This window comes from Rhizophagus irregularis, chromosome 17 (assembly GCF_026210795.1).
Source record: "Rhizophagus irregularis chromosome 17, complete sequence".
In the NCBI taxonomy this organism is placed as follows: domain Eukaryota; kingdom Fungi; phylum Glomeromycota; class Glomeromycetes; order Glomerales; family Glomeraceae; genus Rhizophagus; species Rhizophagus irregularis.
Window position 1 is genome coordinate 2,354,511 of NC_089445.1, and position 19,818 is coordinate 2,374,328.

The 19,818-nt window shown below is 26.9% G+C and overlaps 5 protein-coding genes across 5 annotated transcripts; 4 read left to right on the top strand and 1 right to left on the bottom strand.

The window, feature by feature from the left end:
• Positions 1–2,719: 2,719 nt before the first annotated feature.
• OCT59_009240 (uncharacterized protein) lies at positions 2,720–4,084 on the top strand (the record flags this gene model as incomplete). The annotated part of the gene is made up of 2 exons (XM_025320506.1): positions 2,720–3,175; positions 3,242–4,084. 2 exons carry the CDS (start codon positions 2,720–2,722, stop codon positions 4,082–4,084), a joined length of 1,299 nt encoding a protein of 432 aa, XP_025171164.1.
• A 1,045-nt stretch (positions 4,085–5,129) lies between these two features.
• Positions 5,130–5,357, top strand: OCT59_009241 (uncharacterized protein; the record flags this gene model as incomplete). Its single annotated transcript, XM_066133407.1, has 1 exon — positions 5,130–5,357. The coding sequence occupies one exon, from the start codon at positions 5,130–5,132 to the stop codon at positions 5,355–5,357; it is 228 nt and encodes a 75-aa protein (XP_065999848.1).
• A 1,046-nt stretch (positions 5,358–6,403) lies between these two features.
• On the bottom strand, positions 6,404–8,659 carry OCT59_009242 (uncharacterized protein; the record flags this gene model as incomplete). The annotated part of the gene is made up of 5 exons (XM_025331200.2): positions 6,404–6,484; positions 6,578–7,991; positions 8,075–8,120; positions 8,197–8,352; positions 8,431–8,659. The coding sequence occupies 5 exons, from the start codon at positions 8,657–8,659 to the stop codon at positions 6,404–6,406; spliced, it is 1,926 nt and encodes a 641-aa protein (XP_025171165.1).
• A 1,741-nt stretch (positions 8,660–10,400) lies between these two features.
• Positions 10,401–12,273, top strand: OCT59_009243 (uncharacterized protein; the record flags this gene model as incomplete). Its single annotated transcript, XM_025320507.2, has 6 exons — positions 10,401–10,850; positions 10,917–11,733; positions 11,825–11,878; positions 11,968–12,006; positions 12,088–12,162; positions 12,236–12,273. 6 exons carry the CDS (start codon positions 10,401–10,403, stop codon positions 12,271–12,273), a joined length of 1,473 nt encoding a protein of 490 aa, XP_025171166.2.
• A 4,924-nt stretch (positions 12,274–17,197) lies between these two features.
• On the top strand, positions 17,198–19,024 carry OCT59_009244 (uncharacterized protein; the record flags this gene model as incomplete). Its single annotated transcript, XM_025320508.2, has 7 exons — positions 17,198–17,212; positions 17,279–17,653; positions 17,726–18,551; positions 18,626–18,658; positions 18,741–18,785; positions 18,852–18,917; positions 18,990–19,024. 7 exons carry the CDS (start codon positions 17,198–17,200, stop codon positions 19,022–19,024), a joined length of 1,395 nt encoding a protein of 464 aa, XP_025171167.2.
• Between the last annotated feature and the right edge of the window lie 794 nt (positions 19,025–19,818).

A 19,818-nucleotide genomic window follows, 5' to 3' on the forward strand; every position in this document is an offset into this window, starting at 1 on the left:
CATGTTGCTACTATTGAACAAACGAAAATGGTTGAAGTACATATATTGAGTAGCATCTTTGCAAAAAAACACGTACCATTATGTTTTCCCAAGTATGGGAATCGAACGTTCTTTAGGCGGTGATGTCAAATGAAAGCAATTTGATAGGGTTATCAGAGACATGATCGAGAATATTATTTAAGGGAGTGACTACTTCGCATGGAACAGGATTGGATCTGACTTCAGGCGAAATTTCCTAATGATATGTGCAATTGTAGTTACATTCCGAAAAATGCCCTTAAGGTATTTATTTTTTCAAAGTATTTATTTTATTAGTGCGTTAGCTATATTTCTTTGGAACCTTCTCGTTGTTAGCAACAATTTTCATAATGCGCTTCGCGTTTGATAAAATACCTGAAGGGTATCCCGGGGGTGTGTGTTAGTAATTCGCGGGTGAGTTTTCAAAAAGTATATAGTATATTCATGCTTGACACATATCGTGTATATTTGTAAAACGCTTGAATTAGTTCTTTAATTATGATGTTCTATTTATAGTAATTATGCCGTCTAAAATAGGACATTTTAGCTATATTGAATTTACAATAAGAAGGATTTCTTGATGAAACTTGAATTAAAAAAAATAGTTCTTAATTGTAATAATTTGAAGAGTGAGATTTATTTGTTCCGCAAAAATTTCTAATAGCTCTCGTGTAAAATTATTACCGTATATTGCGGCCGGGTATGAGTAGGGATACTATACATGAGGGGTACTATGAACGTATACGGTATAAAGTATAAATCCGGTTTAAGATGCAATTTATTCAAATTCATACTTGACATTATTAAACTTGTTGTTTCGAGCTTATTCATAAAAAAAACATGACTGCATACTAATTACCATATATTTGATTGACCGTATGTTTTATTTTGTGAAACCTAATAAATTTATATGGTTATATCGAGCCAAAAATTTCATTTTACAAAATTATATACATATTATTTATTATTTAGAAAGAAATAATTTTTTCTGTTTAATACAAATATTAATTAATCTTTTTGCAAGAATTTATATATAATAGAAAATCGGGATAGAAGAGGTACCGTAGTATGGTGAAACTATCGAGAGTCCAATTATACTAGGAAAAAAAATGAAGAATTTGTAAAAGTTTTAAATGCCATTATTTTAGGTAATTTGTGTAAAATGCAAAAAGTTACGAAAACAGTTTAAATTTTAAGTATAATGTGATAGTAATACATCTATAAATTACACGAATTTGTATTACTAATAAATTAATTAGTAATAAATTAATTACATTATTTAGATCAAATCTTATTTTATGGTGTAACTTTAAATATGTAATGAATACAATTTTCCGTGTTTTTTTTTCTAGAGTTCGGACATGGCCGAATGACATATGAAAATAAAGATTCAGATGTTTATATTACATAATTAAGTTTATTTCCTAAATAATTTTAAACAAGTTTCATGTATGAAAATGTGAAGACTGAGTTTAATTAAATGCGTTTAAAGAGAATGAATCAAATTTGCCCATATGTTGTTTACTTCGTAATAAGGTATTTCCGGTGAAATGCTGTCTTCAAATAATTATCGTGAAGTTATTATTTGAAAGTTCCTATTTTACTATTTATAGGTCAAATATTTTCTCTTTATGTCCATATGTGAAATGAATGAAATATTATTATATTTACCAATCATTTAATTTCTATTAAGCGACATGACGATTCAATAACATATGTCAGGAAAAGTTATCTTCGTATTGGCCATGCTAATTAATAATTAATCTTGTTGATTTACTAAAAATATAATTCGTTCATTGACTTCATTCATAGATGATCTTTTGACGTAATCGCGTGAGATTATTTAAAGTTAGTAACACTAAATGATACAATTCATATCCTAATTTTTATCTCTGTTGTTGATTTTTGAACAGTTCGAAATTCCTGATAACAGATAACAGATAACAGATAAAGATAACAAGTTGATAATTAATTAAACTTGCATGTAAGAAACCGGAAATCGTTGGAGAGTCCGAAGCGGTATCGCAAAGTAACACAAAAATAAAAATTTTAAACATATTACAGAAAAAGAAACGTATCGTAAATGGCGACGGGAGTACAAAAAAGGAAATTAATAGCAAAATTTTAGAAGGGGAAATGTATCAGCATAACAGTCCAACCGTAAGTGTCCTCAGGTCCTCAGCCAAAGCTTTGGACAAATAAATTTTAAAAAAAAACATATAAAAGTAGCTAAAAATTCTTCAGAGCTGAACTCTTTCATCCTCTCCTATTAAAAAAAAACTACATTTTTGTTGATTGTAAGTTTTTCATTTAATTTCCAATAAAATCAATCAAGTTTGTGTTTAAGAATTTAAAAATAGTTGGTTTGTATTTTCATTCTGCATTATGGAATCACTTCCGCGCAAAATGTGGTTGACTTGACCCCTCATATATACAGTATCTATGTAGGTCAAGTCCGTGCAGCTCGCAACACGTTATAGCTAATTAGCTAATTCCGCTATACGTGTCTGTATATATATAGTTACTGCATAAGGGTTGAGAATAATATCGTAGACTCACATGATCATGTCATAGGCTGTTTGATCGCGTACTCTGTCGGGCAGACGCAGATTGAATATCAACACAACCATTTATTTATCAATTTTTAATGGTGTAATTTGTATAACTAACTTAAATTTTTTTTTTTCCAGAATGTCTAAACATGTCTTATCGACAAGATGGGGATCTATATTGTATGGATTTTATTGAAAATGAGCCAATAACAAAGTCGAATATTGTCTTTGGAAAATGTTTAAATTGCGAGAAGAAACGAAATAGCGTTGGCTGGTGTAAAGATTGTGAAATTAATGCTCTAAAAGATAATTTTAAAAACTGGACGAGTGGAAATATTAATATGGATAATTTTATTAAACACACACAGTTGCACGCGAATGAAAGTGTGGATTACTTGGAATATGTTAGTTTCGACCAATTCGATCTATTGGAAGACACGAATAAAGGAGGCGCATTTAGCACAATTTATTCAGCAATTTGGATGGAAGGCCCTAGATGGGTGTGGGATGAAGATACCGAACAATGGACACGTAATGGACTTATAAAAGTTGCTCTTAAGAGACTTAACAATTCACAAAATATTAGTGAAGAATATTTTAAACAAGTAAGATATAATTTTTAAATCGTTTTTATTATCACTGAGTTTTTAATTAACATAAATTTTTTATAGCTTTATAAATATCATCGATGTTTACAAAGTAGAAGTACTGCGGATTTTTATGGAATTACAAAAGATCCTACTTCTAACTACATGTTCGTTATGAAATATTATGAGAATGGAGATTTGCATTCATATCTTGATGAAGCACAAGGAATGCTATGTTGGAGAGATATTGTAGATATGCTTTGGGGGATATCTGGTGGAATTGAAAATATTCATGAAAGTGGATTAATTCATGGACATCTTCATGGAGGCAATTTATTGGTTGAAGATGAACCAGGATCGGCCGAAATATGTATCACGGATGTAGGGTTACACGGTCCGATTGATAAAAAAGATACAAATGAAATATATGGAGTTCTTCCTTATATCGCTCCCGAAATCTTGAAGGGAAATCCACAAACAAAGGCTTCAGATATTTATAGTTTCGGAATTATCATGTGGACTCTTTCTGCAGGGTTTCGTCCATGGTACGATAAACCGCACGATCTCAGATTGGCTAGTGAAATTTGCTTTGGTCTTCGTCCTGAAATTATTGATGGGACTCCAAAAGTTTACATTAAATTAATGACACAATGTTGGCATCCTGATCCTTCAAAACGTCCCACTGCATCTAAATTATCTGAATTATTAGGAAATTGGTTAATTGCTATATGTGATGACCCAGATCCATCCGAAATATCCGACCAATTTAATGTTGCTGAAGAGAAAAAATTCTCAGATTCAGAACGAAATAAATTTCGACAACCAAAAATCCATCCCCAAGCTTTTTATACGAGCAGGCTCTTGTATTTTCCCGAATTAATTAATATTTTTGACGATTCCGAAATTCCTCGCGAAAGGAAAATCTAGTTTGACGACAATGATTACGTTCAGACTTTTTCTTTTCTTTTTTTTTTTTGAATCTATAGATTATGACGAAAATGTAATAATTATAATTGTAATTAATGTTATGTATATAGATTATCGTTTTAGAAAAAATTATAGTACGTTTTACAAAAAAAATTTAAATTCAATTTCGATTACCTTTAATGTTGCCTCGTAAGAAAATTCGTTAAACGTGATGTGAAAATCTGGTATAACTCGGGAAAATTGTCATATTGCGGTAAATTGCATAATACTTGTATACAAAATATCTTCGTTAAATTAAATAAAAATTGGCGCTGACAAACACAAACTTTTTTGGAGTTCTTATAATCAAGTTTGACCATAATAGTTTTTACTTTTTAAACAAAGTTGATTGTTTCAATAGAAACTCGTACAATATTACTAGAAAAATAATAAATATAGTTCAAAAAATTTATATACAAGTAAAATATTTCGTAAAAAAGTTAACTACTAATAACTATACTGCTTTTAATAATGAATACACATGCAAAACATGCAAAAATAAAATTATTAATGATTTTATTAAATTTACACATTCAAAAATATATGGTAAAATGGAATTTGTTCTCTAAGAAAAATTTAAAGATGTACAATTCATTACTTAGTAAAATTTATAAAGCTGATGGACCACGTGATTGGAGCACTCCCTGGTAAAATGAAACTTAGTAATTCTAGTAACATCAATTCTAAAGAACTAAATGAGGTGCGTATTTACTATCTTGTATTACAAGTCATAATTTAATATTTAATACCTCATTTGTTTAGCTAACGATATTTTATAATTATGCTACAAATAATAAAAATAAAAAAGGCTACCCATATTACGATCACTTTCATTATATTAATAAATATTTTGGAATTACTCAACATCCTATTACCCAAAATTTTATGATAATTACAAAATATTGTGAATATGGAGATTATATAGCTAATGATTTTTATAATATTAATTGGTTTAGAAAGTTAATTAAATTGCAATACATTATAAATGGGCTTAAAAATATGTATAATGCAAATTATTCATCGAGATTATCATAGTGGAAACATCTTTGTAGCAACAGATGAAACTCCAATAATAGGAGATTTGGGAATAAGTAAATCTGCGACTGAACCATTAAATGATGATGATGATGAAATTTATGGCATTATTCCTTTATTTCCTTATGTTGCTCCAGAGATTTTTCAAGGACGAAAATATACTATTAAAGCATCAGATATATATAGTTTTGGTATGTGATTTAGTTTCATTTTCTAGAAGTATATAATAATATGTCATTTGTTTAGAATTATCAAGATTACACGTATAAGCTATCAGTATATATTAATTGCATCTTCAAGCTTTTTTTTTATTCAATTTCATTATTTGAATAAATTGAGATATTCTTCCATTTTAAATATAAATTCATAATATTATTTATCTTTACTAAAAAAGTTAACTTTCTCATCAAATGTAAAATTTCTGCCATATTGCTTAGAATTTTATCAGATTTATTATGGAAGTTGAACATGTAAGTTTTTCTTTAAAACTGAATCTATCACAAATAATAGTGAAACTGTGAGAGTCATGTTTATTTTTTTACTAAATAAAATTTTTTGACACTAGAGATGAATTGATTTCCTTATAATAGTATATATTACTTATCAAACTTTTGAGGTATCAAAATTTCATTAAACTTTCAATCAACGTAAGATAATGTGACTTTTACACGTCATCGTAAAGTAACTTGATTATATTTGAGTTACATATATAACTACATCGTCTGTTATACTATATACTCGAATCACATAACATTGCTTGATTTAATATAGTTCGATCATTAGGAATACTGCGGTGACAAAGATTTCAATATTAGATGTCTCGTAAAAATATCCTATTCCTAGTCATCCGCGCCATCTGCGGCACCATGATTAATACAAATTGTAAGTTTGGCTTTTTAATGAATATAAGTTTAATAAAAAAATAATATTGAAGAATAAGTCAATTAATTTTTGTTATATTAAGTAATAATTTTATTCTACTAACCTGAAAGTAAAAAATAATTATTCTATAATAATGAAATAATATATTATTAATTGTTTTTTTTTAAAAAAAAAATTCATGTCATTAAAATTAAAAAAAATAAAAATAAAAAATTGTCCACTCTTCAAAAAAGCGCCTCGCACTTTTACTTTTAGAGTTTGATGCACCTTGCACTATAACTTTATATATAAAAAATTTTATCCTGTGAATTATAAAACTAAATAAATTAATTAAAAAAATATATATATGTTTATATCATTAATTTAACGACGACGACCTTTTCGGAAACGTAAAATTAAATAGAAACCGAATCGGAAGAAAACAATTAATCCCATAAGTGCGAGCTAAAAAAAAAAGAAAATATAAAATTTAATACGGATAAATCAATAAATCACAATATAACAAACAAACGTTATTAAAAAGATAAAATTACATACTGCCCACTCATTTAAATTAATTTTGGTATAACCATAATAATCTAATATATCTTGACCGGAGAGTTCACAAGTACCAGTTGAATTTACTCCAAAAATACATTTGCATTCTGGTTCATCATTACAGTTAAAAGTTAATCCAACAAAATCAGTTTGAATAATAGCTTCAAACGAATATTTTTGATAATCAATATGATGACACCATTTCAAAAATTCTGGTAAAGCGGATCTCCTTACTAAATATCCTGCAATTACCATATAAAATCCATTAGCAAAAGTAGTAATAGCTAAAGCTGCCACGAATGTAGGTATTGCAGCAGAAATAAATATGACCATAGATTCAGCTACAAATAAAGTTAAAAAGATAAATGCAAGGAAATTGATGGCATTATATATATTTTCATGTAAACCGATCATAGGATAAGCGATTATAGAAAATGATAAGGTAATAATCATTAAAAACGGTGTTGAAATTAACGTATTAGCTAAGACGTATGGACCAACAGAATAGAAACCAATTGAACGTTCACGCTGAAATACTAAACGTTCTTCTAAAAATCCTGGTATACCAGCTACGCTCATCAAAGACAAAAATGTGACAGAAAAGAAATGAGCAGAAAATCTATCCTCTATATTTTTTTGTTCAAGGCCAACTTTCCACCAGGTTGATCCCATAAGCAAGGCTAAACACATGTACATGGCTATTCTTATCCAATACATTAATATATTTCTTGTGGCATTTTTAAATGATCTCTTCATTAGGATCAAAGTTTGAGCTAAGAGACTACGAGCATATTCTTTTCTGGTTTTTATTAAAATTACTTCACCATGACCGCCTGATTTTGCAATTAAATCATCAATCTCCTTGTTGACGCCCCTTATATTTCTTTTTGAGAAAGAAATACTAAAACTCGTAATACGTTGTTCGGCTTCGGTTATATCATTCATAAAATCACTATTAACCAATCTTAAGTAATGGTCAGCAGGATTATTATAAGGAGGACAAGGGAATCCCAATTTCTCAAAATAGGTCAAAGCATTATCCCTTTCACCAAAATACAAAGTTTTACCATGTCCAAGCAACAATAATTTATCAAATAAAGCGTAAGTTTCAGGTGAAGGTTGATGTATACTTGCTACAACTGTAAGTTCATGTTTCTTTGCCATACTAACTATCGCGCTCATAACATTATACGCAGCGGCAGAATCTAATCCAGTTGTTGGTTCATCAAGGAAAATTACTTTAGGTAAAGTGATAACTTGTGATGCTATCGCACATCTACGTTTTTCACCACTATTTATTCCTCTAACAAATAATGTTCCTATTTTATTATCAGCTACCCTTTCTAACCCAAATTCACGTATTATATTTTGAACATGCGCATATTTTTCCAATCGTGAAAAGCTAGCCGGAAAACTATAATATTTGCGTGGTGAAAATAAGAGGACATGAATAACAGAGTCAGAATATGACATAATAATCTAATTTAATTAATTTACCATAAATCGGCAGCGAATTTAATATTTTCTCGTACAGTAAGAACACCTAATATCAAATAAATAATTATCAAATAACTGAAAGATTATAAAAAATAATTTCTCATAAATAAATATAAACATACCCATTAGAGAGTCATCTTGCGTTACATAAGTTGATACACATTTGACATCACCCGGTCTACCATTAAGATATACTATACCTGAAACATTTTTTGGATCTTTACGTCCAGCTAACATATCCAAGAATGTTGATTTACCGGCCCCAAGAGGTCCCATAACTATTTTAGAAATTAAAATGACTTAGTCAACACATATTATAAAAAAAAAAAAAATCATTATTAACAATTAACACTCACTGGCTAAGAATTCACCGGGTTTAACGATACCACTAACATTTTGTATAATCTTTTTATTTTTTTTAGTTTTCGGATCTACTATCTCATACGTTAAATTCTTCCATGCTAACGAAACTGGAACTTTGGAATTAAAAACTTCTTTTGTAGTACTATATTTATTGTCTAAATCTGTTGAATCTAAACTTATTGCATACTCAGTTCCATCTTTTTCATAAAAATCTTTCGGCATTGCAAAAAATTATTCTAATAAGAAATTAACTAGAAGATTGTTAATTAATGAAATTATTTAATCAAAAAGATATTTGATCGTATTGACTTCCATTTTATAAGTTTTAAATTTAATATAATAATCTTTATTTTTTCACTTAATTTAATGACTTTCACGTGCGAGTTATTATCTTTACATTAGTGTAATATACCGTAGATTTTAACATTAATGATTAAAAATATTAAATCTTTTCCATATAAAATTCTGGTACTAATTATACCTAATTATATATTACGAAGATGATGAAGATTATATTTACTGATTATAGGTTAGGTTAGGATTAAATCAAGGTTAGGAAACAATCACTTTATATAACGACGTTTGAATCTTGCTGTCAAATATGTAATAAATCAGTTTTATTTAAAAGGAGAATGAAAATTATATTGGCAAGATAAAATCATTTTTTAAAAGTTGCGGTATTTTTTTTTTCTTGTTTAAATTCATAAAGAAAATTATTTTTTGGAACGTAAGAAGAATTATTTTAGTTTTTTCACCAAAACCTAATTTAAAGAATAAGTTTATCAAATATATTAAAAGGAAGGATAATAAGAAAGATTGACGAAGATTTGTGCAATCACATGAATTTTAGACATGATGATCTAATTTATGAACTCTGCGTCAACCCTTTATCCACTCCTTGTTTTGCAGATCTCAATTAGGATTAATTTTGAGCTCAATTTAATTTTTCCAAATAAAGTTAACTTCCGCACCGACAATTAACTTACTGACAGTGATCTCCGACATGACAAATGCCAAGTAAATAACATTTGACTTTTTTTTATTACTCAGTGATTTTAGCAACAAACCCATTTAACCTACATTTGTTTCACCGACTATCATTTCACCGACAAAATGCCAAGCACTATAATAATTGTGATTCACAATAAATAGTATATTTAAAAATATATATATATTACTTGATAATTGTAACTATGTTATTGGTTATAAAAAATAAAGTTTGATGAATTCACTGTTGATAAATTGCCGATGAAATAAACTGACGGTAATAATCTACTTTATTTGTATTCCAAGACGCAGAATCAATTCCAATTAAAAATAAGGAATATCCATAATTTTTATGATATAATATTAATATAGTTATTGGTCAGTTATGCTGATTTTGATGGACTAATGATATTCAATAGTTATCTGTCAACTAACCGTCAACGGCTTACAGACCGTTTCATTTTCCCGACAGCCCAACGCTGGCCGTTTGATCACGTGTTCGTGCATAACTCTGCATAACTCTGGCCAAACCTGTTTGGCAAACCTGTCGGGCAAATGTCCTGCCGGGAAATCATCTGTCGGGAAATCGTGCCATAACCCTGTCAACAATCACTGGACCTAAATGATTGGTTGAACATTGTGTCACATTAGCTATTTTTGAAATTTTCTTTCAGAAAAAAAGCCTTCTTAGCCTTCCATTGTAGAATTTCTTAAATTATCTTATTCTAAAATTTCTTGTGATTTAAAAAAGGAAGTAACGTTTAACAGTATTTAGAAACTTTATAAGCTGAATCATTCAATGAATCAATGTTTCATTCACATTTCACAAAATGATTTATCGGAAAATCATTATTAGCATACCCCATTAGGTAAATAATCAAAGAAAATATGGGCCTCTATAGCTACCTTAACTTAAATTTTTTTTATAACTTGTTAACTCTTCAAAATCCTTGGTTTTAAAAAATTCTATCGCGTTATGGGTAACCCTTTAGATGATCTAAAACCAAACCTCAAGAAATGCTATTATTGCAAAAAACAAAATCCTTTAGAGGAAAGCCATAAAATTCGGTATAAATGTAGCTGTGACAGTTGTAGCAACAGAAAAGAACTTATTTTTATTTGTAATAAATGTTACAATGCAAAAACACAATTTACACCAAGTGGAAATGGAGTTATTGATGAATTTATAGTTGAAACATTAGATACAATGTATGGGGAAATGGAATTTGTTTCTTATGATAAATTCAAAGATTTAGAATTTATTGCCGAAGGAGGATTTAGTAAAGTCTATAAAGCAATTTGGGAGGATGGTCCAATAACCAGTTGGAATCGTGAAAAGTTTAAATATAATCGTCAAGCTAATAAGACAATAGCTCTCAAGGAACTTAATAATTCTAAAGATATCAACTCTAAAGAGTTAAATGAGGTACAGAATCTTATACTATTTGTTATTAAAATATAAATAATTAAATATATATATTTTTCTTTTTAGATCAAGATATTTCATAGGTTGTGTAATTATACACATGATTACAATAAATACAAATACATTAATACATATTATGGAATTACTCAACATCCTGAGTCCGAAAATTATATGATAATTATGAATTATTGTGAATCAGGAGATCTTACACATTATATAGCTAAAGATTTTTTTAATATAAAATGGTATAATAAGTTACACAAGTTATGTGATATTATATCTGGACTTAAAAAAATACACTACGCAGATATTATGCATCAAGATTATCATAGTGGAAATATCTTTTTGGAAGCAAGTAGGACTCCGATAATGGGAGATTTAGGATTAAGTAAATCTGCGATTGAATCAGCAGATGATGAGAATAATGAAGTTTATGGCATTATTCCTTATATTGCTCCAGAGATTTTTCAAGGACAAAAATATACTAAAGCGTCAGATGTATATAGTTTTGGTATGATTATGTGGGAATTAATGACAGGTAGAAGACCATTTTGGGATAGAAGTCATGATACAGATCTTATAATTGAAATATGTGACGGTCTTCGTCCTCCGATTATCACAAACGCACCTGGAGGCTATATTAAATTAATGAAAAAATGTTGGAATTCTGATCCAACTAAAAGACCAACGGCTAGAAGTTTACATAGTAAAATTTATGCTGTGTTAGGAAAGGAATGGAAATATAGGTATAGTCCAACTGAAGTAATAGTATCACCAGATATTGGACCTATACCAACAATTAATCCAAATGCTATCTATAAAAGTAGACCTTTAAGTACAATGATAAAATCTGCAGAAAATACAATAAATACTAAAAAAATTGGTACGATTATTTTCATAATATGTTATTGCTTTTACATTGTTACTAATGACTAATATAATCTTACATTTATTTTTTTTTTAAAAAAAAACAGATAAAAGGAACTTTGATGAATTTTTCGAAAATAACGAAGAAAATGATGAGAATGGTAAAATAAAATTTTATTTTGTAATAATTTCATCATATGATAACTATATGTTAATTAACCATTTGTTTTTTTAAAAAAAAATATTATAGATAAAACCTCTAAAAAATTATGTGTATATGAAAACCATGGTAAGTATTTAAGTTTATTTGGAGATTATTTTTTTTTATTATAAAATATCATAATTCAATTAAATTTATATTGTTCTCTAGATTATTTGACAAAAGAATTTCGATTTGATATTGACAATAATGATATTGATAAAATTAATAAAATTGGTTATAATGGTAAGTAAATAGATATCGATTATCTAACAATGGCAATAGTAATTTTTAAACTTAATTTTATTCATAAATACAGGTTTATATATTACAAGAGAAATCGGATTTGATATTTAAGTTTCAAAATTCGGAGGTATATTAATATTTTAAAAAATTTTGGCTTGCATTCTACGTGTAGTTTTAGCGATAAAAATTATTTACATAAAATCATTTATTTTGCGTGAGATGAACAATACCGAAATTAAACTAATAGCTACAATGTTAATTCAAACGGCAATAATTTAACATAATGTTTCAGGGACATATTAAACTAATCATTGATTTTGTATTTCTGTAATAATTATAAATGTATCACGGTATAAACATTTTCGTAAAATATTTTAAATATACTATCTCAAATATGTTTATTGACTATCGCCCAAGTAACTTTATTTCTTTCATATTTTTGAACCTAAATAATGAACACGTTTGCTTATAAAAAATCATCTTGTTACAAATACGTCTATGATAAAATCAATCATGGCGTATTGGCTTACGATTGGTCACGTAAATGGTATAATCATATAATAGGGAAGTGGTTTCTTAGAAGCGGACCTTTCAAAGTTACATGTAACAATTGTAACATGCACTATGCATGTTGTTGATCTGAATCGCTTTGTGAACAGAATTCCCGAATTCCATAATAGAGATCTAGTATTTTTTATTTACGGAGTTCATTCCGTGGTAAAATATCAAAAATAAGTATATATTCACTGTACGTACTATATACAGTATGTATGCGTGCTTTAAAATTTAATTTCACATCGTAGAACAATCAATAAACTATAAATGATATCTAATAATACTCAACCAACGAATAAGTCTAAGCCAAATTATAATCGAAGAAAGAACAAAATATGTAATAAAGAGATTTGTCAATCAGAGAAATCACCATCTACACCACAAAGTGGAAATAAAATTGTTGATGATTTTATAAGATCCACACTAAAAGATCGACAAAGGAAAATGGAATATGTTCCTTATGATAGATTCAAAGATACAAAATTGATTGCAGAAGGTGGATTTAGTAAAATTTATAATACCACTTGGATTGATGGCCCAATATGTGATTGGGATGACGAAATAAAAATATATAAACGCTTTGGTGAAACGATTATCGTTCTTAAAGAGCTTAACAACTCTAAAGACGTCACTCTTAAAGATTTAAATGAGGTACATTAGATCATATTTGCTTATAAATATTTATATGATATTAAAAATATTATTAATATTTTTTTTTTCAATAGCTCAATATATTTCGATATCTTACTTATGATTATAGTGATAATAGTAATCGAATTGATTTATTAAAAAAAGATGAAGATAGTTATATTAATATTTATTATGGAATCACACAACATCCTATTACTCAAAATTTTATGATAATTATGGAATATCATAAATTAGGAGATATAACACATTATATAGCTAGAAATTTTTTTGATATTAACTGGTACAATAAATTAAATATATTACGAAATATTATATATGGACTTAAAAATATTCATGATGCAAATATTATTCATAAAGATTATCATAGTGGAAATATTTTCATAAAGAAAGATGATCATTGTACAAGTAATATTAAAGCGATAACGGGTGATTTAGGATTAAGTGCCATTGAACAATCAGATAGTGATGATGATGAGATATATGGAATCATTCCTTTTGTTGCTCCAGAGATTTTTCAAGGACAAAAATATACTAAAGCTTCAGATATATATAGTTTTGGTATGATTATGTGGGAATTAATGACAGGTAGAAGACCATTTTGGAATCAAAATCAGGATATACATCTTATCATTGAAATATGTGATGGTCTTCGTCCCCCAACTGTTACAGATGTACCTAAAGGTTATACTGAATTAATGAAAAAATGTTGGAATTCTGATCCAAAGAAACGACCAAAGGCTGGCGAAATGTCCGATGAAATTGAAACTATTTGGAGTAATGAATCTAAGAGAAATAATTCAACTAAAATTATAAAATCATCTGATATTGGACCTAAAACAACAAATAATCCAGATGAAGTCTATGAAAGTAGATATTTAAGTACAATTATAAAATCTGTAGACACTACAAGAAGCTCAAGAACTGTCTTAAATAGTAAGTAAAATGATATAATGCATTATTTTATGTTTTATATAAATAATCTTGCTTATATATATATATACATATATATATATTTTAAAAAAAAAGAAAAAAGAAAGTTTGATGATAATCTTTCAGAAGGTAATTAACAAGAACCATATAATAAAAAAAAAATCGGAATATTGAATTATTACCGATCCTTATAATTAATTAATTAATTATTAAATAATATTATAGATAAGATTGCACGAAGAATTAAAATATTTGAACATGAATATGATGGTAAATATCTATTTTTGAGAATACATTTGTTTTATTTTAAATAAATAATTTAATAAAATCCATATTTTTCTTTAGGATATATCACAATGGAGATCGAATTTGATATTGACATTAAATATTAATTAGAATTTTATTTTAAAAATGTTAGTTAATGGCGAATAAAGAGTGTTAATATTTAGAGTTAAATTAATAGTAGATGATGACGAAAAAATATAATGGCTTAGTAATCGAGAACATCGGTTAAACGATGTAATATTCCGATACTATCAAAAAGCTTAAAGAAAAAGCTTGAAGAGTAAAAAAAAACTTCCAAAAATTCAAGAATTAAATGATTTAACGAATGCAGATCTAATACCGAAAAAAGACTGATTTTTTATTAATATTAGTACATGTTATCGTTGTGAAAATTCATGACAAATGAAAAAATAAAAAAATTCAGCCCGATCGAGAGAAAGTAAGATCGGGTTGAAACCAAATAATTTATTTGTTAGTGATAAATTGGATAGCTATTTTAGTAATAGACGTAGCGTACATTTACATTTACAAATTATATTACCGATTTCTAAATTTAATCATTATAAATTTAATCAGCATGCATAAAACAATAAATAAAGTCGCGTGTCATTTACGAATTGTGATTTAGGGGTAATTTGAAATAAAATATTCCCGGAATAGATTCAACAATAGTTTTTTAATTATATAATTATGTTACAATTTGAATGAATAGACAATATTGGGGAAAGATAATTTTAGCATACATCAGAAAGAGCTTTGTTTAGAATTATTAAAAATTACTAAAACTTGATTTTGAATTATATCTAATGTAAATTTAGTATTTTTAGCTATTTTGTGACCCAATTTACTAAGTAAAAATAGTCCAAGTTTCTATATTTTGTAAATACAAGAACTTTTTTTTTCTCATATGTATGAGATTGAAGAAATGCGGGGCAACATTATTAATGCCATCCAATTCATTAAATCATCGTTACCGGATCTAAATTAGATTCTCGAATCATGATTTTAGAGTTTTGTCTATTTATAGAAACTTCACATCATTTTAATTAGGTCATTTGAACATCAGAAAAAAATATATATATAATTTCTATAGTTTAATTTTCTGCCTTCTAGTAATGAATACACATGTAAAATAAAATTATTGATGATTTTATTAAATTTACACATTCAAAAAAATACGGTAAAATGGAATTTGTTCACTACGAAAAATTTAAAGATGTACAATTCATTACCGAAGCTAAGAATGATTTAGTAAAATTTATAAATTGATGTTGGAGTGCTCCACTACCTTATTGTAGTGGCAAAATGACAATCGCACTTAAGGAACTTAGTAATTCTAGTAATATCAATTCTAAAGAGTTAAATGAGGAAACACCGATACAAGCGATTTAGGAATAAGTAAATCTGCGATTGTGATGATGATAATGAAATTTATGGCATTATTCCTTATGTTGCTCCAGAGATTTTCAAGGGCGAAAATATACTAAAGCGTCAGATATATATAGTTTTGCTAAGATTAAATGACTTCGTCCTCCAATTATTATGAACGCACCTGAAGGTTAAACTGTAAAATAAAAATGTATATCGTAATTATTTCATTTGTTAAAAAAAAAAAATTATAGATAAAATCATAAAATACATTATGCGTAGAAAATAATGGTAAATATTTGAACATATTGAGTTTATAGTATTTTTTTTGTTTTATTATAAAAAATATCATATTTCAATTAAATTTGTATTGTTCTCTAGATTATTTGGCAAAAGAATTTCAATTTGATATCTACATTAATAAAATTAATAAAATTAATAATAATAATGGTAAAGTAAATGGATATTGATTATCTAAAAATAACAATAATTTTTAAACTAATTTTTATTCATAATTATAGATTTGAATTTGATATTTAAAGTTTCAGAATTTGGAGATATATTGTAATTTAGTAATTTAAGTAAAGACTTAATAAAAGAAATTTTTCTAAAATCTTTAACTTATAAAGTTAAATGATGTCATGATGTGTGCGTAAAAATCATCTGTTGCTACAACCGCTGTAACTCCACTCCATTCATGGTAATATTGATTTTATGATTGGTCAAAAAATGTTTACGTAAATGGTATATTGATGCGGACCTTCCAATTTCAATTCCAATATTCCAACGCTAAAGTAACTTACATATAACATGTCGATCTGAACATCCGAATTAAAAAAACATTGTATTTTTTTATTTACGGAGTTTAATCGGCGGTAAAAAATTATACATATATGTATGCTTGCTCCTAAAATCTTTTTTTCGCTTCAAACAATCAATTATAAATGACGTCTAATAACATTCATCCATTGAAAAATTCAATTAAACAAATTATAATAAAGAATGAAAGATATAATAAACATTTGATGAGATTTGTTAATCATAGAAAACGCTATTTATACAAAAGTTATCGTAAAACATTATTTTGAACATTTTAAATAAATTAAAACCTGATATAATTCTATCTTACACCTTTTATTACACATTTTTTCTTACGTTTTATACAGTACCAATGGAAACAAAGATTTCTATGTAATACTTGAAACCGGTTATTAACTGGTTAATAAAATGTACAAGCTCTATTTCTATGAGATTATTCTATGTACAACTCAGAACGCTCTTGTGGAATATTTTATTAATATCATAAATCCTCATCTTCATTATAAAGAGTGCTGCTTGCATTGACAAATTATATATCTATAAAAAAAAAGATGTCTTTTACAGAAAGAGGAAAAAGGAGAAAAAGAGAGTCTTTTATAGAAAAAGAAGAGAAAAAAAAAAATTGATTTGCTTTTGTTTCGAAGGATCAAAAGATAGAAGACATTTGATTTGCAATAGATGTTTTTATAAAATAGAAACCGATGAACATCGAGATGATTTGTTTGAATATGTTTCTTATAATAGATTCAAAGATTTGGAACTTATTGCTGAAGGAGGATTTAGTAAAATCTATAAAGCAACTTGGATGGATGAGATGAATAAATGTGTTGTCCTCAAGGAACTTGATAATTCTAAAAATATCAATTATAATGAATTAAATGAGGTACTGTACAGTAACCTGTACTAATTAATTAATATGATAAATAACTTTGGATTAATAATTTTTTATTTTTAGCTCAAGATATTTCATAATTATATAACTTTAAAACATTATGCTCGTAATAACATTAATACATATTTTGGAATTACTCGAAATCCTATAACACAAAATTTTATAATAATTACAAAATATTATGAAACAGGAGATCTAAGTCATTGTATAAATAATGAATTTTTCAATATTAACTGGGAAAATAAGTTAAAAATATTAAGTTCAATGATACAAGGACTTTATAATATGCATGATTTAAATATTATTCATAAAGATTATCATAGTGGAAATATCTTTATGACAGCAAATAAATTACCAGTAACAGGTGATTTAGGATTAAGTAAATCTGCAATCGAATCATCAAATGACGATAATAAGGAAATTTATGGTATTATTCCTTATGTTGCACCAGAAATTTTTCGAGAAGCGAAATATACTAAAGAAACAGATATATATAGTTTTGGTATGATTATGTGGGAATTAATGACAGGCAGAAGACCATTTTGGGATAAAAGTCATGATACAGATCTTATTATTGAAATATGTGATGGACTTCGTCCTCCGATTATCACAAATGCACCTGAAGGGTATATTGAATTAATGCAAAAATGTTGGCATTCTGATCCAAAGAAACGACCAAAAGCAGTCGAAATATATGAAAAAGTTGGGAATATTTGGTCTAATGAATCTCTTAATGGTAATTCAACCAAAATTATAAGATCACCAGATATTGGGCCTATAGCAACTAACCATTCAGGCGCATACTACAAAAGTAGACCTTTAAGTGCGATGATAAAGTCTGTAGAATCTACAAGAAATTTGAGAAGTCAAAGCATTTTTTCAGAAACTGGTAAAAACATTTTATTTTAAAGTAATCATTATCATTTTTTTTTTGTTACTAAAATTAATCATTTTTAAAAAAAGTTAAAAGAAAGTTTGATGATAATCTGATTAATGGTATAATTTTTTTCAAAATAAATTATACTGTAGAATGTAGATTAATTAATTTTTTTTTCTTAAAAATAAAATAAATAAATAGATAAAATTATTAAAAAAACTAAATTATCTCCAAATGAAGGCAATGGTAAGTACTTTTTTTTATTTGTCTGTATATATGTATGTATATATAATTTAAAATTAAAATTTATAGATTATCTGACAAGGGAATTTGGGTTTGATATCGATAACGCAAGTTCTAATAAATCTAACAAAAATGGTAAGTTTACTATTTGCGTTCGATTTATTAATTAAAATGTGCTAATAATTTTATTTCGTTTGTCGTATATAGATTACACTAGCAAAGAAATCAATTTTGATATTTGAAAACGATTATATTAATGTATCATAATTTGTAAGTTTTATTTTATTTAATATCGTCGTATTGGTATAAAGTCCTTTTATAATTATTAAGTTATTTATTATTGATATTATGGAATTTTATACTATATAATCAATGGATTTTTATCTGTTATAATATATTATCATTTCGTTCATAATTTGCTGCGCCAAACTTTATTCATCTTAAAGTAAGGAATTAAGATCTATTTCCTGTTGGTCACAAATACGCCAGACGGGTATATTTGAATTAATTTATCCAGTTTTTCATCCGGATTTAATTATTGCTAGAACTACAAGTTTGGCCAGAATTAATATAAATTTCTGGAATAATAATATATTAATGTTGGCCGAAATTAAGATTCATAATCACATGAAAATATTCAAGTTTTATCCGGATCGAAAGCATTAAATAAAAGAATGTTACCAATTTTTGATCCTAATAAAGATCAACATCTAATAATTTACAATCAAAATATAGAACTATTTTGAACGATGAAAGAACAAGTCATAAAATCACAGTAAAGTAACCCCTTTAAACATAAGTACTATACAAAATTCAGAATTTACAAAAAGAAATTATTTCAGGAAATTGGTAAAATAATAAATTATTTATTATAATTAGTAAAATTATATTATAGACTATTCAATTTTTACTTACTATATATAATTTATATTATTTGTTTCGCGTTCATTTTTCTTATAAAAGACGTTAAATACTTATATGTTCTTTTTTTCCTAAATGGCAAAAAATCAAATATATAACAAATTCTTTATTACTG